At 42.5% G+C, this 25617-nt stretch overlaps 2 protein-coding genes across 2 annotated transcripts in view; both read right to left on the bottom strand.

Moving 5' to 3' along the window:
- The window catches only part of LOC120937352 (interleukin-20 receptor subunit alpha-like), a 38542-nt gene extending 26026 nt beyond the window's left edge, over window positions 1-12516 (bottom strand). Inside the window, exons 1-3 of the mRNA XM_040350506.1 lie at window positions 12140-12516; window positions 5918-6041; window positions 4032-4204 (exon numbers count right to left, since the gene is read on the bottom strand). Of these exons, the coding sequence (XP_040206440.1) occupies window positions 4032-4204; window positions 5918-6041; window positions 12140-12188 (346 nt within the window). The 5' untranslated portion in view covers window positions 12189-12516. The remainder of the gene's footprint in view (window positions 1-4031; window positions 4205-5917; window positions 6042-12139) is intronic.
- A 7148-nt stretch (window positions 12517-19664) lies between these two features.
- LOC120937353 (interleukin-20 receptor subunit alpha-like) overlaps window positions 19665-25617 on the bottom strand; it is a 54958-nt gene continuing 49005 nt past the window's right edge. The window contains exons 7-8 of the mRNA XM_040350508.1: window positions 22243-22379; window positions 19665-20772 (exon numbers count right to left, since the gene is read on the bottom strand). Coding sequence (XP_040206442.1) covers window positions 19948-20772; window positions 22243-22379 — 962 coding nt within the window. The 3' untranslated portion in view covers window positions 19665-19947. The remainder of the gene's footprint in view (window positions 20773-22242; window positions 22380-25617) is intronic.

The raw sequence follows: 25617 nt of genomic DNA on the forward strand, positions 1-25617 counted from the left end.
ATCACAGTGTGCCGATCCAAAGGGGGTGACCCCTTCGGATCACTGATCAACGGTGATCTGTTGCACCACTAGCGGCCACGTTCAATATCGGCCTAATTTGGATGAAAATCGGCCGATGACAATTTCTCCAAAACGGCCGATATATCGGACGACCTCTAATTAAAATCCCATCTTCCCATCCTTGCTGATAATCCCAATTGTGATCTGTCTCCCCTCTTCCCTCAGGTTAGGGGGCCTATAGCATACTCTCAGTATTATTTTCCCCTTAGCTTCATCCCTTTGGAGTTCTGCCCATAAGGATTCCACCTCCTCCCTAGCTTCCTTAGTGATGTCATTTCTCACATTCACTTGTATATTATTCTTGATATATAGGCATACTCCTCCCCCTTTTTCATCCTCTCTATCCTTGCGATAAAGGATATACCCTTGAATGGTGTCATTGTCTTACCTCCTTGCAGGCTTCTCATCACTGACCTGTGCTAGTAGCCATCTTGCTTCATGGGGTTCTTGTAACCTGCCACACCCTGCGGCTCCTCCTTTCCACTGGGAGGAGTTGGCTGCTCAGCATATATATATGACGGCAGCTGCAGCATTTCCTCGCTTGGGCCTTTTGTCTGACACCTCTTCTGTGATCGTGCTGCCTGCTCCTGGTCACCGACCCGGCGACGGGCGTTCCTTCTGGTTCCTGATCCCTGGCTTCGTTTCACCCCGTCTCTGGCTACAGACTCCGGCTTGGCTGACTCTCATCCCTGGCTATCGACCCTGGCACTGTTGGATGACTCTTCTGGCTGTTTCGACCGCCAGTGTGGACTTTGATCTTGCACCGTCAAGTGTGGACTTTGATCTTGCTGTTTGGTTTCCAATACAGTCTTCTTATTCATGTATCTGTTTTGTACGTCTGATCCATGCTTCCCTGACAAATGGTTGCCAGCCAATCATGAGAGCTGTTGAACCAGGTCTCTGAAATTCCCACAAAATCCAAATCCTCTTCATACAACAGTAGCTCTAGTTCACCCATCTTGTCCACCAGGCTCCTGGTATTGGTGATCATGACACGTAGTTTAGACTGGTCGCATACTATCCTCTTATTGGGTGTTCCGAGATTGCAACTAGGACTTGCTACTATACTTACCTTGGGTTTATGTGCTTTGGTTACCCTACCAATACTACCAATGCCCCCAATACTACCCTCTGAAATATGTTCCGCGATGCCTAGCTCTACCTCTGGACCCTTCCCCCCGTTGCCTAGTTTAAAAACCCCTCTAACTTTTTGGCCATCTTCATTCCCAGTTGATCTGCACATGCCAATGTAGTATCAACCAAACACCCTACTATCTTGAGAATATTTTTCTGATCATTACTGTGCTTGTGCAATACATTTGTAAGAATAAATACATTAGAAAGATTTTGTCATTCATTTCTCAGTTTGTGTATAAAACAAAAAAAGTGTGGTCACAAAGCAAAGTATAATTAGTTGTTTCCATCCTAACTGAAGTGATTCTTGCATTTGTGCGTGGTAAATGGTCTAAAGTGATCTGGCACAGTATACAATGCAGCAATTTAGCAGTAAATAGCATATTCACTGCAATAATACACATGTGGACTCATTCTTCAAAAACATTTTTGAAGCTATGATGATAATTGATGCATAAAGAAGCAGACCACTGAATCTTCTCCCTAAATACATATATATCAGTTGCTCAACGTCTTCTATTTTAATATAAAGTATCTGCATCTGTATTTTTGAAGAGCCAATTCCCAAACCTAACATACCAGGATAAGTGACAGTTTTTTCAGGTAAGACCAATGAAATTTGAAATTGACTGTCAAATTACTAAAATAAAGATCATTATCCTTGCGCTTATGCTTTGTGAATTGACCCCAAAGAATTATACAACTTTCTGTACACTGCTGGGAATCAAATGTTCATGCATAGTGTGCAGATTAAAATTAGAATTGCACATGTCCATTTGTTCTAGTGCCAGCTAGTGGCTTTCACGATGATAAAGCAAGCAGGAATTTAAAAGTGTTAACTTGTTAGATGTCAAGTTTGTGGTAATGGTGAGTCTACTACTAAAAGTCATTTTTATAATTTTAGCCATCATTTTATAGAGATTTAAGTTACATTTTAGGGTTAACGAATAACTTTAGACAAAGCTTCTTTTTTTTTAAAAAAACAACTAGCTAAATACCCGGCGTTGCCCGGTCTTCCTATCTTAACCTTTTGGGGAGGAAAATCATAGTAATATAAATATACACATCTTTTATATAAGGGTGTAGGTAAGGGTTAATTTAACTGTCATATATTTTTATTTGGCATATAAGTAATATGTGTACCAGGTATTATTGAAATATCTCCAGGCGTACAGAAGTTATGTGGGAACATACATTTCCCATTGATTTGCATGGGACTTTAAACAAAAACCCTGACCCTCACACATGGGGGTAGTTAAGGGATAAATTAACTATCCAATAGTTTAAGTGGACATATAAGTAACATGTGACCAAGTGTTATCGAAATATCTACAGCCGTTTGGAAGTTATGAAGTAACATGTATTTCCCATAGAGTTGAATGGGACTTTAAAGGAAAACCCCGACCATGGCAAATGGGGGTGGGTAAGGGTTAAACCACCTATCCTATGTTTGTTGCTGACATATAAGTAACATGTGTGCCAAGTTTCATGTTAATATCTTTAGCCGTTTGGACGTGATGCTGGAACATGAAGTAACATGTATTTCCCATAGAGTTGAATGGGACTTTAAAGAAAAACCCTGACCATGGCAAATGGGGATGGGTAAGGGTTAAACCACCTATCCTATGTTTGTTGCTGACATATAAGTAACATGTGTGCCAAGTTTCATGTTAATATCTTTAGCCGTTTGGACGTGATGCTGGAACATACATACACACACACACACACGTTGAGTTTTATATATATAGATGTTGTATAGTGTATGAACCAACTACCTAATATATATCAATTCTGGAGAGTTCTCTAATACAGAAGGCACATCTTAGTACCTGTGTCCACACTAGTGCATATACATACCATTAATAGTGGTCCCATTGAATCCTTTTTGGACTGTATAGTATAATTAATATTGAATTAAGTTCATTGAGTTCCTAAGATTATTTATAAGTGTGACTGCTAGGTTGAATGGATGCGAGCGCAGCTGCGACCTTTCCTTAGACAATGTTGTCTTTTTAATTTACTTAGTTTGGAGGGTATCTTCACTGGAATTTTTTTGTTAGATTTTTTTGCTGTTTATCAATTATGGTGCTTTTTTTAAAATATATATATATTTTTATTCAACCGCTGTGTTCTGCAGATGTGACCCTCTTGGCAGGATCTATTTCCTTCCTTTTGTGCACACAGTGTAAACAAGGGTTATAAAATTTGGCAATTTTTCCTGCTCTGTTGGGAAGACATGTGAGAGATCGTCATAAATCAACAAAACAGCGTTATTTAGTACAGTGAGGAAAGGCAAGGCCCTTCTTTTTTTAATGCTAAATGCCTTTAATTTAATTGTTAATGGCAGGCATGCTCAACCTATGGCCCCCATGCCAAATGTAACCCGCGGCAGGGCTGTCTTAATGAGAGGGCACACCTGGGCACTGCCCAGGGGCCCCAGCTGCATGGGGGGCCCCTGCACTTTCCCCAAAGCAGCTGGTCCTTGAGCCCAGGCTGCCCCGAAATTGGGGCAGCCCAGGATGCCCCTCTACATCCCAGTTATCCCCCCTGCACTCTGACCCCTCTACACCATAGATATCCCCTACCTCCTACCTACTTGATTTCTGTTTACTTGCACTGTCTGCATTGTAGGGGCCCCAGAGCATTACTTTGCCCAGGGGCCCATGATGCTATTAAGACGGCCCTGACCCACAGAGCCATCTAATGTAGCCCACGACCACAAACCTATGGCAACCCACACAGACTTCTTTGGGTGCATGACGCTCTAATATTCATACTGAGCAATAAGGCATTATCATGGTTACTAAATAAAACTAAAGCAGCAAATGCAAACTTACTTTGATGGTAAGGTTCAAACCCTTCTGAAATTTTAGATGTAGAACAGTTCAGATTGCTTGCAGTGACATTACCATATGTTGTTGAATTTTTGTTTGTTTCATGAGCTAGATTGCACCATGTCCAAGTTATATTTGTGCATTCTAATTTCCTGTGCCAGATATCACTCCCATATCTGCATATAGAGATAACATGAAATTATGTATTTCTTTAATTAACAAAACTATAGAAGACAATATAATATTTCTTATAGATTTATAGGGAAACTACATTAAAAGCTGATGACTTTAACTGAACAAGGTAAATAACTTGCTAAAGCATATCTAAACTCAAAAACAAAAATGCAGCTTACAAGTCTGAGGATGAGCTAGCTGCATTAGTTTTCTTTTTTTATCAATTTTCTCCTATATTTTTATATAGTAATCTTATGAATAACACCTGTATCTGTACCCACGCTCACTCCTCCACTGTATCTATGGAGCAAGTCATGGTTGTCAGTAGGCTGCTCTAGATTATTAGACAAATGGCATGGGGGACTGTGCACTGTCATAAGGAACATATACCTAAGCAAAAAAAAATGAATGTTTGCCTAGGAGCTTAACCACTTCAATACAGGGCATTTTCACCCCCTTCCTGCCAAGACCAATTTTCAGCTTTTCATCACTGTTACGCTTTGAATGACAATTGTGCGGTCAATTAGAGCTTTCTTTTGGGGGTATTTGATCACCTCTGCGGTTTTTATTTCTTGCGCTATAAACAAAAAAAGAGTGACAAATTAAAAAAAACACAATATTTTTTACTTTTTGCTATAATAAATATCCCATTAAAAAAAGGAAAAAAAAAATCCTCAGTTTAGGCCGATATGTATTCTTCTGCAATAAGCGTATATCGAATAGTTTGCGCAAAAGTTATAGCGTCTATAAAATAGTGGATACATTTATGGCATTTTTATTAATTTTATTTTTTATCTTTATCTAGTAACGGCGGCGATCTGCAATTTTTATCGTGACTGCGATCTTGCGGCGGACGCTTCAGACACTTTTGACACATTTTTGGGACCATTCACATTTATACAGCGATCAGAGCTATAAAAATGCACTGATTACTGTGTAAATGTGACTGGCAGGGAAGGGGTTAACACTAGGGGGCAAGTAAGGAGTTAAATGTGTATCCTAGGGAGTGATTCTAACTGTGGGGCAGGCCTGGACTGGCCATAGGGCACACCGGGCATTTTCCTGGCAATACTGGCAAAAAAACTGCTCCGAGCAGCCTAATTTTGGGTGTAACCAAAGTGGTCAGGGATTCCTTTCATACATTCCAAACCATTATCCTAGATAAGGGTCCGATATAGATGTTATTTGGAACTCACACGTGAAAAATGGCATAGCCCCCCCAATTCATGCCAGACTGTTCAGGTCTGGTTTGAATTTTAAGTGGGCCTCCACACCCCATGCTAGGTTAGTGGGTAGCAGGCATCGTGATTCATGGGAATCTACCTTGCTGGATGACATGTTAATGATGCATATACATAGATTTTTTTTTTCTTTTTCTTTTATAAAAGTCTTGTCAAAAACAGTCTGTGTTATTTTGTACTGTTTATTAATTCACGATTGTCACATAACTGGGTGTGCTTGGGCGCAGTGCTCTGCTCCCCAAACCCTCCCTTTTTTTAAGCCTATTAGGCTCTAATCACGTGCTTCTGAAAAAAAAAAAAAAACCATTGGAATCCTTGCGTCTGGCACCCTGCTTGTAGATTAGTGGATCGGACACATGAATGGGGGGGGGGGGGTTGTCGGCGCCCGTGTGCCCCTAATGGATGGCGGCCGCCACTGATTCTGTATAGTCAAAGAGAAGGCCATAAAAATACAATGAGGCTCTTAGAACTTACACTAAGTAGGAAACAGTATAAAACACTCCTTCTGCGTTCTCTGGTGGCATCCAGGTCAGAGTTGTGTTCATGTCCAGAGAATAGAAGCTCACGGTTCTTGGCTTTAGAAATTCACACTGATTTCCTGCAAGTGAAATAGAAAAAAAAATGCACAGTAAACAAATAATTTTCCATACTCAAAATCTGAGTTTGATTTACTAGAAAATATGAATATTTACTCAAAAAAATGAAGTAAACATTTACTTTAACTATCCAGTTATAGAAAAGCAAATTCCTACTTTGAATACCCAATTATGTTCAGATGTTTTTCACATGATTGAATAAGTGAAGTAAATATTCACACGTTTATTTTCAGTAAGAATGCTCAACTTCTTTAGCAAATCAGTCCCATTATCTCATTATCAGATAAATACTAATAGGTAAGGACACTTGTATGTAAATACAGTACATTGGTAATGATTGATGGGGTTGCAGTGTATCGCTTGCTGGATCCAGTTCATAATGTATACGCAGCACTGGATTCCATTATTTCCTGCCCAGAGGCTGGAAGTGGAGCACTCCTTTTTCTAAAAGAGAATGTAAAGCTTTCTCAATCTTTTTTAGATGCATATGTAAAAGTAAAAGAGATCAGCTTGCTATCCTTTCAGTGCATGCTAATATTTTAAAAACGTTGGTACTTACTATAAATTTTAGGGCTGTTACTGATCAAATTTTTTGTGTTCGATTAATCAATTTTTCGACTAATTTCGATTAATTATAACGCACATACAGATCCAACTACTTTTAGCTGATCTCCTTGCAGGCTGATTCCCAGTGCAGCTACCAACCACTGGAAAAATGGATAGCAGGATACAAAAAAACACACAAAGGCAGCGCTCGATGGGAATAGCATTACAACTTTTATAGTCTTCAAGTAGGTAACCAAATAAATATTGCCCTGGAGATAAAATCGATGTAGCGACATAAACTGTAAAAATGGTGCGAGTAATACCAAACGGTAGCAAAAGCAGTCATAAAAACATGTAGCTAAGTATGATACTGGTATAAAAATGTGTACAACGATACCACTGCTGAATCCAGATGAGGAGGAGTTAAAATCAGTCCGTCAGCATGTAGATGTCCCGTGAAGGGAACTATCATAACTCCCAGTGGATGGCTGTGGAATCCCAGGTTGATAGAGGGAAGTGTAACAGCCCTTGCGTGTGGCAGATAGTAAGGTCCCGCCAGGCATGCAGATATGAAGGCACAGCAAAGGAGCCCTTCAGATGGGCAAGCCCGCCGGTGTCCGTGACATCACCGGATCTCCGACGGAACTCCCTGAAGGCCCGGAAGCCGGCGGAGAGGTGAGTACCAATCAAAAGAATTTTGATCGATCAAAAAAAATAAAGATTAATCGATGAATTAATAGTTAATTTCCACAGCCCTAATAAATTTAGTAATTATGTTTGTACATAGGGGTAGATATGTTTGCTCATTAAAGCCTAAGTTTAATAAAAAAAAAAATAATTTAAAAAATAAGCACAAGGGTGGGCATAGTCGGACACTCTTGGTGAGAGCTTGTTACTGCTCCCCTAATTCTATAAATCCCCAATGCACCAAAAGATTGAGGTGAGAAAGGGTGGGCGTGAGAAGGAACATGTCACAGGAGACAGCAGCACAAATGACACATCACACTGGTGGCAAGCAATGCCCTTATGCCCTTTCTGCTGATCTTTTTTTTTTTTTTTAAACTTAAAGGGGTTGTAAAGGTTTGTTTTTTATTTTCTAAATGGGTTCCTTTATGCTAGTGCATTGTTGGTTCACTTACCTTTTCCTTTGATTTCCCTTCTAAATGTTTTTTTTCTTTGTGTTCTTTGTCTGAATTTCTCACTTCCTGTTTATCCTCAGTAAGCTTGCCCCCATCATCCGAGACATTCTGGCTGCTCAATACTTTGTTATATATCCTTTGTTGGCAATGACAGAGGTAAAATGTTTTCTGTAAGTCTTCACAAGGTTGTCACACACTGTTGCTGGTATGTTGGCCCATTCCTCCATGCAGATCTCCTCTAGAGCAGTGATGTTTTGGGGCTGTCGCTGGGAAACACGGACTTTCAACTCCCTGCAAAGGTTTTCTATGGGGTTGAGATCTGGAGACTGCCTATGCCACTCCAGGACCTTGAAATGCTTCTTGCGAAGCCACTCCTTTGTTGCCCGGGCGGTGTGTTTGTGATCATTGTCATGCTGAAAGACATAGCCATGTTTAATCTTCAATGCCCTTGCTGATGGGAGGAAGTTTGCGCTCAAACTCTCACGATACATGGCCCCATTCATTCTTTCATGTTCAAGGATCAGTCGTCATGTTCCCTTTGCAGAGAAACAGCCCCAAAGCATAATGTTGCCACCCCCATGCTTCACAGTAGGTATGGTGTTCTTTGGTTGCAACTCAGCATTCTCTCTCCTCCAAACACGACAAGTTGTGTTTTTACCAAACAGTTCTACTTTGGTTTCATCTGACCATATGGCATTCTCCCAATCCTCTTCTGGATCATCCAAATGCTCTCTAGCAAACCTCAGACGGGCACCGGACATGTACTGGCTTAAGCAGGGGGACACATCTGGCACTGCAGGATCTGAGTCCCTGGCGGCGTAGTGTGTAACTGATGGTAGCCTTTGTTACGTTGGTCCCAGCTCTCTGCAGGTCATTCACTAGGTCCCCAATGTGGTTCTGGGATCTTTGCTCACTGTTCTTGTGATAATTTTGACCCCATGGGGTGAGATCCTGCGTGAAGCCCCAGATCGAGGGAGATTATCAATGGGCTTGTATGTCTTCCATTTTCTAATTATTGATCACACAGTTGATTTCTTCACACCAAGCTGCTTGCCTATTGCAGATTTCCAGCCTGGTGCAGGTCTACTATTTTGTTTCTGGTGTCCTTCAACAGCTCTTTGGTCTTCACCATAGTGGAGTTTTGAGTGTGACTGTGGACAGGTGTCTTTTATACTGATACCTGTTCATTATTGACATCTTTACATATCGTCAATGGGACGTGGACGTATGACAATACAATAACCAGTCTATTTAAAGCGGATGTCCGCTGAAAAAAAAATTATTAAAAGCCAGCAGCTACAAATACTGCAGCTGCTGACTTTTAATATCAGCACACTTACCTGTCCTGGAGTCCAGCGCTGTCCGCAGCAGAGTACGAGCGATCGCTCGTCACTCTGCTGCCCCCACTGCTATCCTCGGTGAGGGAACCAGGAAGTGAAGCGCTCCGGCTTCACTGCCTGGTTCCCTACAGCGCATTCGCATTTCGCGCTGCGCCATCTGACTGGCTCCCGCTGTGTTCTGGGAGTCGAGTGTTCTCAGAACACAACGGGGGACGGGGACGGGAACTGTTGTTCTGCCCGCAGTCTACCCGCAGACTGTGTGGCCGGAAGTGGGTGCAAATACCTGTCTTTAGACAGGTATCTGCACCCCCCTCCCCCTGAAAGGTGTCAAATGTGACACCGGAGGGGGGGAGGGCTCCGATCAGCGGGAGTTCCACTTTAGGGCAGAGCTCCGCTTTAAAACACTCACACACACACACACACACATATATATATATATATTAGCCTATATGCACATGGCTGTACAGGTGCCATACAATGTGCAGAGCCTACAAAATCACTCTTCCATGATCTATAGCTGTCATATACAGCCACCCACTAAGAAGAATTAGACCATGTGCCTGTGCGGTTATCGGCACTTGGTCATAAAGCACCCGCATGTATGCAGACATATGCTCAGGGTAGACAGTGTGCTAAAACTATTGTTGTAGGGAAAATAGGAAATATATTTCATTATGCATCTGATGTACTATAGCCGTGTTCAGTAAAGAATTCTTTACACTGTATGTCAATGCAAATAGTAATAAAAAAATAACAAATGCAGAAAATCTCTGGAATACATGCATGTTTCCACGTTTTCATTTCTTTAACCATTTCCCCTCTGACACATGTTCATCCACTATGGACCAGAGAAACTCTTAAACCCTGTGGACAGCCTTCCCAGAAGAGAGACGCTGTTATAACTGCAAAGGGTGGGCCAACCAATTATTAAACCCTACGGACTAAGACTGGGATGCCATTAAAGCTCATGTGTGTGAATGCAGGTGTCCCAATACTTTTGACAATATGGTGTATGTATAGACATTATTAATGATAGGAGGTCACAGGGTTGATTTACTAAAGGCAAATAGGCTGTTCACTTTGCAAGGGAATATCTCCTTAAGTCTAGTAAATGAGAGGAAGCTCTGCTGAATGCCATCAGGAAAATATTGTTTTTTTTCCTTGCACATGATTGGAAACTCTTTGTAAGGTGAGTTTTTACCACATTCACTAAGTTAAACAGGATCTTTGTTAAAAAAAAAATACAAGTCAGCAAATACTGTAGCTGCTGACTTTTCATAAACACACACTTGCCAGCCCAGTGATCCAGTGTTGTCCTCACCTGGGCTGCTTCTTTGTTGGTCTTTGGGTCCCTGGCGCCACCATTTTGGATGTGGGAAGCTACTGTGATTTCATGAGGCTTCACAGGCGGCTTGCCACTGCACATCAAAGAGTCGCACTGCACTTTGTGAATGAACCTGCAGCCTCCTGGGACCTATGACATATTCTAGGAGATTGTGGGCAGAAGGGGGACAAACTTCTGTCCAAATTGCTTTGGCCATTTGAGTGAAAGTGGAAGTGGGTACCTGCCAGAAATAGGTACTCGTTCCCTAAAAAAAAAAAAAAATCCAATTTTTTTTTGGAGAAGGGGGGAAGGATTAGAAAAAGGGGAACTTACCTTTTGAGGTGCAGTTACCCTTTAGGTGAAAATTACCTAGCAAAATGAAAAATTATTTTGCAAAGTGAACCGTCTATGAGTCTTTATGATTGCTCCATAACAGCATAAATAAAGGATTACAGAATGTAGATAAATTATCATATCGAATCAGCCCTTGAACAACATGGCATTTAGAATCTGGGGGCCAAATCCTCAAACGGGATAAGCAGGCGGAACTGCTGTTCAGCCTGCGTATCCCTGTGCCTATCTTTGGAACTGATCCTCAGAAGCAGTTTTCCAAAGATAGGCAGAAGATCTGACATCTGTAAGACACTTACACTGTCGGATCTTAGGATGCAGTACCGCATCCGCCGCTGGGGGCATTTCGTGACGAAATGCCGCCTAGCGTATGCAAATGAGGACTTACGGAGATCCACAAAGCTTTTCAGCTTTGTGTTTTCTGAGTAAGTTTACGTTTGCATACGTAAAATTAGTTCTACTTTTACAAAGTGTAAACTAGTTACACCTTGTAAAAACAGACCTTTTTTTCGATCGCCGCGATTTTTTTAAAATTTTGAATTTTATTTTTCGGCGCGTAACTTTTTTTTTACCCGACGCAACTTTATTGTCCCGTCGCAATCCACAAAGCCCGGCGTAACGTAATTTCACGCGCTGCCCGTCGGGAAAATGACGTCACAAGCATGCGCAGTACGGCCGGCGCGAGAGCGCGCCTCATTTAAATTGTCATCGCCCCCTGGAGAAGAGGACCGCCTTGCGCCGGGAGAATTTAAGTTACACGGCCTGAAATTTCTAGGTAAGTGCTTTGTGGATCGGGCACTTAGGTAGAAATTTTAAGGCAGTGTAACTTAAATGGGAAAAGATAAGTTAGGCAGGATCTTTGAGGATTTGGCCCAGGGTGTATAAATGTGGCAATCTCTGTAAGCAATAATAATTCCAATTACCTTGTCCTGCAGCGGCGTTTTGCAGGCGCTTTAAACCCTTTTTCAGCCGTTAGTGTGCCGGAAAGCGAAGCAAAAACGACGGTAAAGCCCAGCTAAAAATAGTGGCGCTTTACCGCCAATGCCCGGCGCTGATGAGTGTGAAAGTGCCCTAAGTGAAGGGTGAACATTTTTGTTTATCTTTAAGAAATAAAACCCACCGACTTACTGCTTTATGCACTGACTGGTTTACTTAAGAAGTTGAGAATGTTCACACTATAAATTGTTTGAATGTTCACTTCAATTATCCCCTTCTGCGAGATCTGCTTTGATGATTGGATAGTTGAAGTGAATCTTGACAGAATTCGTTGTGTGAGTATTCTCAGTTTCTATTGTAAATCAGCCTAACTCGGTGTATAATCATCTTCAGTAAGATTCTTGACAGACTTCCTGTTCAGGCTTGCAGCCGAAAACCCCACAACTCACACAGTCAGAGTTTACCTGAAGCAGTCGAAAGCAGAATAAGCAAAAGAAGCAGGATCCGCAACATAATACACGGCACTGGCACTGCTGGTGCTGTCCAAGTGGCTCCTTAGCATTTGCAGGATCTTTTCATTGGTGTAGGTATCATAAACCTGTGAAAAAATCGAATCCAGGCAGTAAAGATGGCAGACCCGTCTGTGATTTGAGCATGAGTGACTATAGTACCTTCCTCTTGTTTTTCCTGTTGGTTAAAACATTTCCGCCACAGTCTATGCTGCCCTAGCAAATTAATTTCTGTTTGTCATACCACGCATCCAGCATTCCTTTTCTAATGTTTTCCTTGCTATAGCCTCAGGCAAGAGGTGAACAAAGAACATTCAGAAACAGTGTTGAGCTATGAGGAAAACTGCAGAAGACCAAAAAAGACATTACCCTAAAGTGTTACTAAATCCACAACAGTAAAATCAGTCTGTATATGCCGTAAAGCATGCTTGTTATACTCACTGTGGAACCTAAGGGGCTAATCCTCCACATTGTATAAAAAGGCTGTTTGATCCTGTCTTCTCTAATACCCCCCTTCTTCTACTCTTCTCAATCCAGCTGCTGATAGAACAGAGCCCTAGGAGGCACTCTGCACATTCTCAGTTTGGTGTGTATTGCAAGAGAGTTTTTTTTTTGGAGGGTGCATGTGATCAGCACAGGGTCAGGGGTCATGCAGCCTCATAGCACAATCAGAGGAGAATGGAAACTCCTTCTACAAGCTTTAACCAGACACTGATAGAAGTCACATATACTGCTGATGAGAAAATATATTGAGCACTTTTTTAAAAAGGTACCCACTCCTTTTTCTTCAATTCTCACCTGCACTTGGCCTGCCCCCCACAGTCCGAGCCCCTGGGACAGGTCACATGTTAGAGCTGTCTGCAGGACTCGCTGCACCGCTATGCCTCACCCATGTACAGATCAAAGCCACCTGTGAGACCTAAAAATTCAAATTTAGGATGGCGGCACCAGAAAACCGATGCTGATGAACAGTCAGCTGCAGGGAAGAGAGCATTAGACTCTCAGGCCCCGTACACACGGCCGAGGAACTCGACGTGCCAAACATGTCGAGTTCCTCGGTGAGTTCAGGGATGAAGCCGCAGAGGAGCTCGGCGGGCCGCCTTCTCCCATAGAACAACGAGAAAATAGAGAACATGTTCTCTATTTTCTCTACGAGTTCCTCGGCGGCTCCATCGGGCCAAAAGTGTACAGACGACAGAGTTTCTCGGCAGAATCCGGGTTTGACCGAGTTTCTCGGTGAATTCTGCCGAGAAACTCTGTCGTGTGTACGAGGCCTCATAGGTATTTTTTCCCCAACTACATTAAGACCTCCTACAATTAATATAGGCTAGATGCATTTTTAGACACCCCACGTTTTTAGATGGCTTTACTCTTAATAAGTCCCCCTGCCCCTCCTCACTCATACCCCTAGGAGGTTAGTGGGAAACAGATATAGGAAGAACATTATCCCCCCCCCTCTAAAAAAAATCATCAAATTAGCTCCCAGTTTCTTCATTACCACAAAAATGCAATTAATAATTTTTCAAACTTTTGACTGGGCAGTACATACCGTATTTGCCGGCGTATAAGACGACTGGGCGTATAAGACGACCCCCTAATTTTCCAGAAAAAAAATTGGTTTTGGGATATACTCGCCATATAAGACGACCCCCTTCCTTCTAGTCTTTCTGGAAGCTGAGGGGTAGCCGGAACAACCGCTGACAGAAACAACCGCTGACAGAAACAGGCTTTTTTCAAATCTCACTGTGCCATTACATTACATGCCTCACTGTGCCATTACATTACATGCCCCACTGTGCCATTACATTACATGCCCCCACTGTGCCATTACATTACATGCCCCCACTGTGCCATTACATTACATGCCCCCACTGTGCCATCACTTGCCCCCACAGTGCCATCACTTGCCCCCACAGTGCCATCACTTGCCCCCACTGTGCCATCACTTGCCCCCACAGCGCCATCACTTGCCCCCACTGTGCCATCACTTGCCCCCACTGTGCCATCACTTGCCCCCACAGTGCCATCACTTGCCCCCACTGTGCCATCACTTGCCCCCACAGTTCCATCACTTTCCCCTCACAGTGCCATCACTTGCCCCCACTGTGCCATCACTTGCCCCCACTTTCCCCCCCACTGTGCCATCACTCACGTTTTGCAGCTTCTGGCTTCCAGGCCGGTGACAGTCTCTGTCTGCTGCGAGCGTCCATGATTTGAAAGCCGCGCCTTCTTCTCAGACTGTCCTGTGATAGGCGGAACACAAATCTTCCCAGCAGCGCCTCTGTTCTGTGTTCCACCTATCATGGATGTCCTCTCGTCCGAGGATGAGAAGGCATCTGTGATAGGAGGAACAGAGGACAGAGGCGCTGCTGGGAAAATTTGTGTTCCGCCTATCACAGGGCACTCTGAGGAGGAGGAGCGGCTTTTAAATCATGGACGCTCGCAGCAGACGGAGACTGTCACCGGCGTATAAGACGACCCCCGACTTTGGATGCATTTTTTTGCATCCGAAAAGTCGTCTTATACACCGGAAAATACGGTAGTCCCCTCCAAACTTTTTTTTTTTTTTTTTAAACATCCGACCTTTGCTGGAGAGGATGTGGTCCCTACATATCTGGTGGGATTGTTCTAAACTTACTCTGTTCCAGGAAGTGATCAAGGCACAAATATTGCACTTAACTGATTCCTGCCTACCAAAGGATTCCCCAGTCTATCTAATCTACAACACCCCTCAAACTGAAAATCCTATAAAAATTCCTTTTTTATCCCTTAATGCTGACAAAACCCTGATCACAGCCCTCTGGAAAAAAATTCACCCACAGGCAACTAAAGACTGCTTCAATAAAGTAAACATGATTGTAGAAGTAGATCAATGGTATTTCTCCCAAAGGATAACTACAATATTTGGGGTGACCATCCCTTGCCTTCAAACCAGCATCAATTTCCGTTTTTGAAGGAAATCAACAGATAGTTTGTTTCAAACATCTTGGAGAACTAAGCACAGATCCTCTGTGGATGTAGGCTGCCTCAAATCCTTCTGTCTCTTCATGTTTTCCCAGACAGACTTGATGATGTTGAGATCAAGGCCCTGTGGGGGTCAAACCATCACTTGCATGACTCCTTGTTCTTCTTTACACTGAGTATAGTTGTTAATGACATGGCTGGATGTTTGGATTGTTGTCCTGCTGCAGAGTAAATTTGGTACCAATCACACGCCTCCCTGATGGTATGACATGATGGATAAGTATCTGCCTGTATTTCTCAGTATTGAGGACACCATTTATTCTGACCAAATCAACTTTATTTGCAGAAATACTGCCCAAAACTTGTAAGGAACATCCACCATGATTCACTGTTGGCTGCAGACACTCATTATTGTACCTCTCACCAGCCCTTTGGCAAACAAACTTCCTTCTGCAACAGCCAAATATTTCACATTTTGACTCATTAGTCCAGAGCACCCGCTGCAATTTTTCTACACCCCAGTTCCTATATTTTCCTGCGTAGGATATGGAAACAAGGCCAAGCAACTCAACTATCATTGACCTGGCTTTATCACACTTTCTGTCTCCTTATTTACATGGCAGGCCCCCACTGCCTAAGCTCTGCCCACTATACTAGTCGTGCACGTTGGAGCTTGGAGCTCTCTGTTTTGCCCGTCCCTGGCTTCATTGGGCGTTACAGTGCAGGGAGCACTATAATGATAATAATATTAATAGTAAAATATGTGTTGTTCTGGCCAACATTCTGATTTCTGTTTATGATATCCTAAAGTGAAGTAAGCTTATTTTTGATGATATATATATACAGACCTCAAATTTTCCACTCGCATTTTAGGCCCATGTGTAGGCCCTTTTCCGGCTTTTTCTGTCAGAATTTCCAACAGCAAAAATTTGAGAGCTGGTTCTCAAATTTTCTTAATGGGAAAAGTTCTTGTCGGAAATTCCGATCGTCTGTATGCAATTCCAACGAACAAAAAATCATGCATGCTCGGAATCAATTTGACGTATGCTCGGAATCATTGAACTTAATTTTTCTCGGGTAGTTGTAGTGTGGTACGTCACAGCGTTCTTTACGGTCGGAATTTTGTGTGACCGTGTGTATGCAACACAAGTTTGAGCCAAAATTCTGTCTGAAAAAATCCAAGGTTTTCTTGTCAGAATTTCCAATCGCGTGTAAGCGGCATTAGGCACTTTTCTTTCCAATGAGCAGCAATGTTGTACTTACTTCTTACTACTTTACTCTTATTACTATAGTACTGTATTGTACATTACATTTTCTTAACTGCTACACAACATGTGCTGTGTAGTACTTGATATAGACCTGACCCCTGCATTGTATGTTGAATATTACCTCGTACTGACAAAAGTGTTTATTTTCACCCTTACTGATGGCAGGTGTTTTCATGACAAGCAAACAAGTGGATTGGACTGACTGTTAGGTAGATTCACAAAGAGTTAGGCCGGCTTATCAGTAGATAAGCCGGCCTAACTCAGAATCTACGCCGCCGTATGTTTAAGCGTATGCTCAAACAGAGATACGCTTAAACATATCTAAGATAGGACGGCTTACGCCGTCCTATCTTAGATTGCAATTTTTATGATGGCCGCTAGGTGGCGCTTCCATTGCGGCCGGCGTAGATTATGTAAATGAGGGGATACGCCGATTCACGAACGTACGCCAGGCCGATGCAGTACTTTTACGCCGTTTACGTAAGAGATAAGCCGCGTAAAGTTAGTGCTAGGCTCTAGTGGAATAGTAATGTTAAGTATGGCCGCCGTTCCCGCCGCGAAATTTGAAATTTTTACGTTGTTTGCGTAAGTCGTCCGCGAATCGGGATTTACGTAGTTTACGTCCACGTCGAAATCAATAGGCCCGTACGGCGTACTTAGCGGCAATGCACACTGGAAAATTTAGTCGCCCGGCGCCTAAATTTTTTACCATGAAACACGCCCCCCCCCAACCCATTTGAATTAGGCGCCCTTAAGCCCGCTCGTTTTAGGCTACGCCGCCGTAAATTAGCAGGTAAGTATATTGAGAATCAATACTAGCCTAGCTAATTTACGGCGGCGTAGCCTAAACAGGCTACGCTACGCCGTCGTAACTATAAGCCATTGTACCTGAATCTACCTATATATCTGCAAATCGTTTTTTTTTTTGTCTTTATCTTTGTCGATCCTTTGTTTTTGTTTTTTATTTTAAATGGAAGTTTGGACTCTAGTTGCACACATAAACATTCATTGTATATTGACCCTCAATAGGTAATGAAGTTATGTTAGGTGGTGGACTCAAAAAAAATAAAACTGCTATGTTATTGTTATTGACAGAATGCATTTTACAGTACATGTAATTTTATAGTTAAAAAGCGCACATGGGAAAGCCATACATATTTGAGAAAAGGCAATGAAAGTGACCCATTTTCCTCTTGCTACTCTATCTAACAGTACTGGTGCATTTATGTTTTTATAGTTTTTGTTTACTGTTCCTTCTTTCGTGTCACAGCTCTCAAGCAATCCCTAGATTGCTGCTTTAAGATGGGAACTATTAGATGGAAATTACAATGTCTGTATTTATTTTAAGGTGGATATGATGACTTTATATACAGTAAATAAATATGTGGCTTATATTTCAAATACAGAAAATATGTGTTCACTTTATGTTCATACAAAGGTCTCCAGTTTTGATTGAAAAATTGAAAGAAAAAAAAAAGTTGCATCTCTGCTCAAGTGCCCGACTGCCTGTGAAATCAGTTCTTTATTATAGGACATATGACAATATGAAATAGCCTTCCCTAGCAATTAGTTCTAATTCAAGTTCAAAATACTGAATGTTTTCTTAAAGGGGTTGTAAAGGTGTGTTTTTTATTTTCTAAATGGGTTCCTTTAACCCCCCATGGGGGTATTCCCGAGTCTGACACGGGGTTACATTTTTGTACTGCGATCGGTAACCCCGAGTCAGACTCGGGCTCGCCTTGCTGAATCCACAGGCTTGGTTTACTTACCTTGTCCCTGGATCCAGCGATGCCACCGCGCTGTGTGAGCGAGCGGGACCTCTCTTGATTCACACAGTGCCTCTGTGTGCCGCCGATCTCCGTTCCCTGCGACGTTACGACGCACGGGGCGGAGAACGGCGCCAAATTCAAAAAGGTAAACAAACACCTTACATACAGTATACTGTAATCTTATAGATTACAGTACTGTATGTAAAAAATACACACCCCCCTTGTCCCTAGTGGTCTGCCCAGTGCCCTACACGTTCTTTTATATAATAAAAACTGTTCTTTCTGCCTGCAAACTGTAGATTGTCCATAGCAACCAAAAGTGTCCCTTTATGTCAAAAATGGTTTTAGAGAAGCTAGAAAACAGCGATAATAAATTATAATCACTTGCAGAATTGTGCGATAGCGATTTGTGGGGAAATTCGTCAGAAAAAAATAAAAGTAATGACAGCGACAATTCTGCAACTGAGCAAATTTCAGTGATTTTGAGTTGATTACATTATTGAATCATTTTTATTATAATTATATTATTATTTGTTATAATTATTTATAATTTTTTATTATATTATAATTTATAATTTTGTTTTAAAAAAAATGTCATACCCGGGATGCCTACTAGACTCTTGTTTGGTCAGATTTAAGTGAGTTATTCCTAAAAATTACAGGCCTACAGTATAAAACGCCAAATTTCCTTGCAAATAATGGTACCGCTTTCAGCACCTAAAATCTGAAATAATCATACCGCCAGGGAGGTTAAGCTAGTGCATCGTTGGTTCACTTACCTTTTCCTTACATTTCCCTTCTAAATGTTTTTTTTTCTTTGTCTGAATTTCTCACTTCCTGTTCCTCTTCAGCATTGGTGTGCACAGCCTATTGCATTAGGGTGTGCACCCCAGGGCACAAACGCACATGCGTGTATATCAGCTGAGCAGTGGAAGGTGTTGGTAGAGAAGAGATTGGTGCCAGTAGGGCAGTGGACGGTGTCAGAAGATTTTTATTTTTATATTTTTTTTTTACAATTCCCCCCGCTCTCCATCCAAAAGCATCTCCCGCAGCAGTTGGCGGGACAGGGGAGGAGGGAAGCTGGCAGCACTGCAGGGAGGAGACAGGGGGAATCAGCACTGCATGGGGTGATTAGGGTGTGACCAGGCACACCCTGTGCGCACGCCTATGCTCCTCAGTAAGCTGTTCAGTAAGCTGTTCTGGCTGACTAAATACAGCTCGGATTATGGTGGCAAGCTTACTGGGGAGAAGCAGGAAGTGATAAATTCAGACAAAGAATAAAAACATTTAGAAGGGAAATCGAAGGAAAAGGTAAGTGAACCAAGTATGCACTAGTTTAAAGGAACCTATTTAGAAAATAAAAAACAAACATTTACAACCCCTTTAAAATAAAAATATATAAAGGATTACTAAAAAATTAGAGCATTGATCCAGAGATTACTTCCTTTAGCAAAATAAATAATGTAGGATTTGTTCCTGTTGAAGGCCCAAAATATATAATTTATTTTTAATTTATTTATTGTTTTGCATCAGCTGAGGGGTTTGCAGATGTGTGTAACCTCAGGGTGTATGGAACGGTGTTTGTAACTGATTGATAATTTAACAAATGTAAATCTGTCATTTGAGGGTTATAATACATAATTTACATAATACATACAGTATACAGTATATCAGCCTATACACTTTCGAAAATATGTTTGCCGCGGCACTGACTGGAACACCAAGACAGTCTTATCAGTAACCAGTAAACACGTTTTAAGTCTTATTTTTCTGCGTCCCTTACAAGTAGTCCCCATCGTTCTTCCAGATGCCCAAGTTCATCGTCTTTAGCGGTTTCTTGTGCTTCAGGTGGTAAGTAAAGCTGAGACAAAAGCCCTTCTTGCTTTTTCTGGCATTGCTTTATGCAGTTTTCAAGCTCTCTTTTCTTAGATAGGTTTGGTATGTAGAAAGAAGGATCCTCTGGACTCCAATCTACAAACAGCGTACTAGAATCATCTATATCTTCTATTACATTTAGTGTGTCTAATTTTTCCATAAACAAGTCCTCAGGGTCACAAAGGTCCTCTTTTATCGTGTCAACATTGGAAAAATCTGAAACATCATGTGGGAAATAAGGATAGCTAACCATAGTCTTTTCTGATGTATATAAATTTGTCACAACATCAAATTCATCATTTTCTTGTACAGGAGAAACACTTCCAACGCTTTTAATGTATCCATAAGGATCTCTTTTTTCACATATATTTGTTGATGTAGAGAGTGGTCTAATTGTTTCTTGAAGGTGATGGGGCATATCATATGGCGAAATAGTGGGTCTTGGAGTTATTACTGGTTCCTGAAGACTGACATATCCATAGTCATTAATAGACTCTTCATCAGCTTCTTTTGTAACACCTGAATCACAGCTTATGCGATCTTTATCCTTTGTGATTTGCTGATGGGTCTGATTCTGAAACTCTTGATCTTCTTCACCAGACATCATGTTGTCTCGTAGGTTAGGTTTTCCAGGTTCAATGGTGATGACGTTAATGGTTACAGTATGTGCATCAACTAAAATTGCATTTATGTTCTTTCTGGTGGTAATGTTCTAAGACAAAGAGAAGAAATATATTTTCAATATATATTAAGAAAATCATTTTTTAGTTACTTTTTGTGATAATCTATTTTTCATTGTAGACTTTAAACCATGTGGCTACCACAGACTATGACAGTACACATTAGGGATATGATAGGGATCAGGTAGACCATTAGTTCAACACGAACTCTAGTTGTTTGCAGTTCAAGAAAATGGTGAACTATTGCATGCATTCACCTCTGTATAAACCTTTACCAATAATGGCCCTTCTGACTCTTTTCAGGTGGCTTTTAAGTGGTATCAGTTTTAGCCAGTGTGAAGGAAAGTACCGTATTTGCCGGTGTATAAGGCGACCGGGCGTATAAGACGATTTTTTGCCTGTACTCACCGTATAAGACGACCCCCCTTCCGAGGCTTCCGACGCTTCATATTTCTTCCTTCTGGAGCCATATTCTTCTTCCTTCTTGCTGGAGCTAGGGCCAATCACAGCAAGCGATGTATTCTATTAATGAATACAAAGCCTCCTTGGATTGGCAGAGGCTGTAATATCATCAGCCCATGCCTCTCTGACTCTCAAAGCCAATCCGAGCAGGCTACTGTGTGTAGCCTGCTCGGATTGGCAGAGGTTGTTACTCCATTTCGAGCAGGCTCTGTATTCATTTGAATACATCGCTCACCGGGATTGGCTAAGCGGTATATACTGTATGTAGCCAAAGCTACATACAGTATTACTGCACATCCAGCAGGCATCCGAGCAGCTGACCCGGCGTATAATACGACCCCTGCTTTTTGGCCATTTTTTTTAAGTGTAAAAGGTAGTCTTATACGCCAGCAAATACAGTATCCCTGTGGCCGCACATTCTTTTCATCCCAGAGTACAATGATAAGTGGCAACCTTAGCCTGGACAAAGCAGAACAAAAGCACTTAAAGTGGAGGTTCACCCGAAAAGTTAATTTTTAGATTGATTGATTGATGCTAATTTTGTCAAGGTGAATCGGGTAGTTTTTTTAAAATCGAAGCAGTACTTACCGTTTTAGAGAGCGATCTTCTCCGCCACTTCCGGGTATGGGCTGCGGGACTGGGCATTCCTATTTGATTGACAGGCTTCCGACGGTCGCATCTATCGCGTCACGATTTTCCGAAAGTAGCCGAACGTCGGTGCACAGGCGCCGTATAGAGCCGCACCGACGTTCGGCTTCTTTCGGCTACTCGTGACGCGATGTATGCGACCGTCGGAAGCTTGTCGGAAGCCTGTCAATCAAATAGGAACGCCCAGTCCTGAAGACCATACCCGGAAGCGGCGGAGAAGATCGCTCTCTAAAACGGTAAGTACTGCTTCGATTTTAAAAAAACTACCCGATTCCCCTTGACAAAATGATCATCAATCTAATGCTAAAAAAAAATTTTCGGGTGAACTCCCGCTTTAAAAAGGAAAAAAATAAAACGAAAAACGTTGAAATGTTAAAAGACAAATCATTTACCAGAATTGTTGGATGTGTGGGGTTGCTTCCATGAATATATTTGTGTGTGGCATATCCTAATAAAATGAATGTACAGAAGATAGCTGTCACAGGCAAAATATATATCATCCCTTTAATGGTTTGTTCAGATGTGTGATCTGCAAAGAAATCAATGCATTTTAGTTATATCAATACATTTCTGTGTCTTGCAGTTGTAATATACAGTACACATCCATTATACTGAGGATTTTTAAACACTACAGACTCTGTACACAATTAAAGGTAAACTCCTGTTTTGTTAAAACATGTAAAAAAATAATAATGTGTTTATGCAGAATTGTATTTCTTTGTAACTTTAGGACCGTGCTTTACAGAGTTCTTTATCCCTCTACTCTGGTAGTTGGTTCACTGCATTTCCCAATTTTCTGCACAGACTAGGCCAGATTACAGACATTTTCTTGCTATTCTAAGAGATTCATCTTTTGCAAGCTACTTGCACAGAATGGGGTTCCTTTACTCGCCAGAAACAAGTGCATAGTGTATGGCAAGCTTAAAGTGTTACTAAACCCACAACAGTTGGATCAGCCTGTATATGCAGGAAAAAGCATGCCTGTTATACTCACTGTGGAACCTAAGAGGTTATTCCTCTGCATTGTGTAAAAAGGCTGTTTGATCCCGTCTTCTCTGATCCGTCCCTTCTTGCACTGTCCCCAATCCATCTCCTGATTATACAGAGCCTTGGGGGCACTCTGCACATGCTCAGTTTGGTGTGTATTGCTAGAGAGTTTTTTTTTTCAGAAGGTGCATGTGATCAGCACAGGGCCAATCAGCACTCTCCAGACAGAGGGTCATGGGTCATGCAGCCTCATATGACAGTCAGAGGAGAATGAAAATGCCTCCTATAAGCTTTAATCAGGGCTTAGCCAGACACTGATAGAAATCACATGATTGCTATATACTGCTGATGAGAAAAGGTATTTGGCAGTTTATATTTAATAAATAATAATTGCATTTTCATGTTCTCTGTACTCTGGAAGACCAGATTTAGTGAATGCAGGGTTCAGGGTTTAGTAAGACTTTAAAGTGGAGTTCCACCCTAATTTACATCAACTGTTAATGATCACATCCCCATTCATTTTTGGAAAGTCTTTTTCTTGATCTTCTACCTTTTGTTGCGGGTAAATGCTGTACTTACATCCATCCTCGCCTCGGTGAGGCACCTCATTTCCCTTTTCCCATTGGCTCCTGGGATAGCAATGTCATCAATCTCAGGAGTCAATGGGCATCCTCCACACACACCATGCGTGAGATCAGGAGGTGCATGCTGGGTAGCCAGTTGCACCTATTTCCCAGAAGAGAGTCCCAGCAGGCTTCAGATGCCCACAATCAAGATAGTTGCTTGACTTATCAGGAGTTCCAAGTAAGTCCTAAGCCGGGTACAAAGACCAAAAACTTTATCATATACAGCACATGCCAATTTTTAATGTATAAGCAGCGACTGTCACAGGGGTTATTTAAAATAAAAAGTCTGAAACTCTGCTTTAAGACTGCCCAAATCTATACAATCTGATTGTATAATCAGACTGCCTTTTGAGCATTCGTCTTAATGCCGGACTCAAACACTACTGTAAATGACAGCTTCTTGTTAACAGTTGTTAACAACCAGTGATGTTAACCAGCCCCTATCATTTACTGTCTAGGAAACCCAGGCCCTGTAAACAAAGGGGATATACAAGTATAGCATTTTGGTCATTGACATTACCTGTCTCATAGTTTACATTTACATTTGTTTATATTTAGCAATGGGGACTTTGCAGTGAATGTACTGACTGGAATAGTTGTGTCTATCAGTTGGCTGATGTAACCTACCTACATGATAGACAATAACAGCGGTCACATGATTATAAATCCTGCCCTGCCTCCCAGCATCCTAAACTCCTTAAAGGGCCAGGAGGCGCTGGCTTCCTGGAGTTAAATAAAGAACTAGTCAAAAACTGTGTAAGTATGTTTAGTTACCTTTCACTTTTTTGTGTGAATGAGTAGGGGTACCATGAACCCCCTACCTATTTACATTGTACATTGTATCTGCAGGTCCTTGTTTATAAAGGAGGCTTCCAGATACGCCCTCCACCCTTAGAGCTTGTGAGAAAGACACCCTTGTCCTCATGTAAATAGGTGCTTTTCCTAGGGTTGTCCCCTTTGCAAGAAACCCCCCTCGCATACTTCAACAGCCAGCAAGTGGTGGGCCTGCCTGGCTTTGACTCCGATGAGGCCGTGAGGACAGGTAAGTTTTTTTTTTCTATCTGGTGTGTAGCATGTGTGTGTGGGGGGGAAGGGAATATGTGACAAGTGTGTGGATCCTCCAACCTGTGTATGTTTTGTGTCATCCACAGATGGCCAGGAGGGTGCTGGGCCATCTGGCCAGTCTGCACCATCCCCCGGACATCAGGCTGCTGAAGACCCCTAGGAAAGAGTCCTCGGGGGAGGGGAGTGGCCATAACTCACCTCATGAGGAGGATGAGGGGGAGGAGGTTGAGGAGGAGGAGGTTGAGGAGGAGGAGGTAACCATTGCCAGTGAAATACTTCACCTTTTGGATGAGGCTCCCCCTGTGGCTGGCAGCAGTCAGGCCTCTATCAGGGGTAGCCCCTCCCACTCCTCCCCCAACAGGGCTTCCCCCCAAGGGGGCTTCCCTTCTCCCATGCCACAAGCCTCATCTGCAGGCAGGAAGGCCACCTGGAAGACCAGGGGGGTGTCAGACTTTCTGCCGGCCAATCTTAGGAGGGACCAGGCCCTTCAGACCCGCCATCTGGGTCAGGTCACCCGGACTTTGGCCCAGATGGAGGAGAGCCTGGTCTCCATAAAGGACTCCGTGATGGACGTGAGCACTAACTCCTTGGCATTCATAAACTGTTTTAATGAACTGCAGACTGCCACAGCAGGCGTGGGTCAGGAGGTGCATGCCCTGACCCAGGCTGTCCAGGCCAATACGGCAGCCCTGAATGTTGGCCTCAACAGGATAGCCGTGGCCTTGGAGGGCAGGCCAGCAGGTGGGCAGACACCAGCGGAGGCTTCTCCTTCCCCTGATTCCCCCCCATGAGTCTCCCCTGAGGGGCCGGGGCCGTGGCCGGCCCAGGCGTGGGTCACCCCGATGTTAATTTGTGATGTACTTTTGATTTCAGTGTTTTATTATTTTTTTTGTTTTTACTGTGATTATGATTTGTTTTATGTTTGTGAATGATGTATGAATATGGGGGTGACATTCCTGCCAGAAAAGGGGTGTCACCCTCAGTTTTGGTGGAGAAGGGTTCCCCAGGACCAGGGAGAAGTGATCCCAAGGTCCATGTGAAAGGTGTATGAATGTACAGTTACATAATTGGAGCCTTGGCGGGGCGTTG

This window comes from Rana temporaria, chromosome 4 (genome assembly GCF_905171775.1).
Source record: "Rana temporaria chromosome 4, aRanTem1.1, whole genome shotgun sequence".
Lineage (NCBI taxonomy): Eukaryota > Metazoa > Chordata > Amphibia > Anura > Ranidae > Rana > Rana temporaria.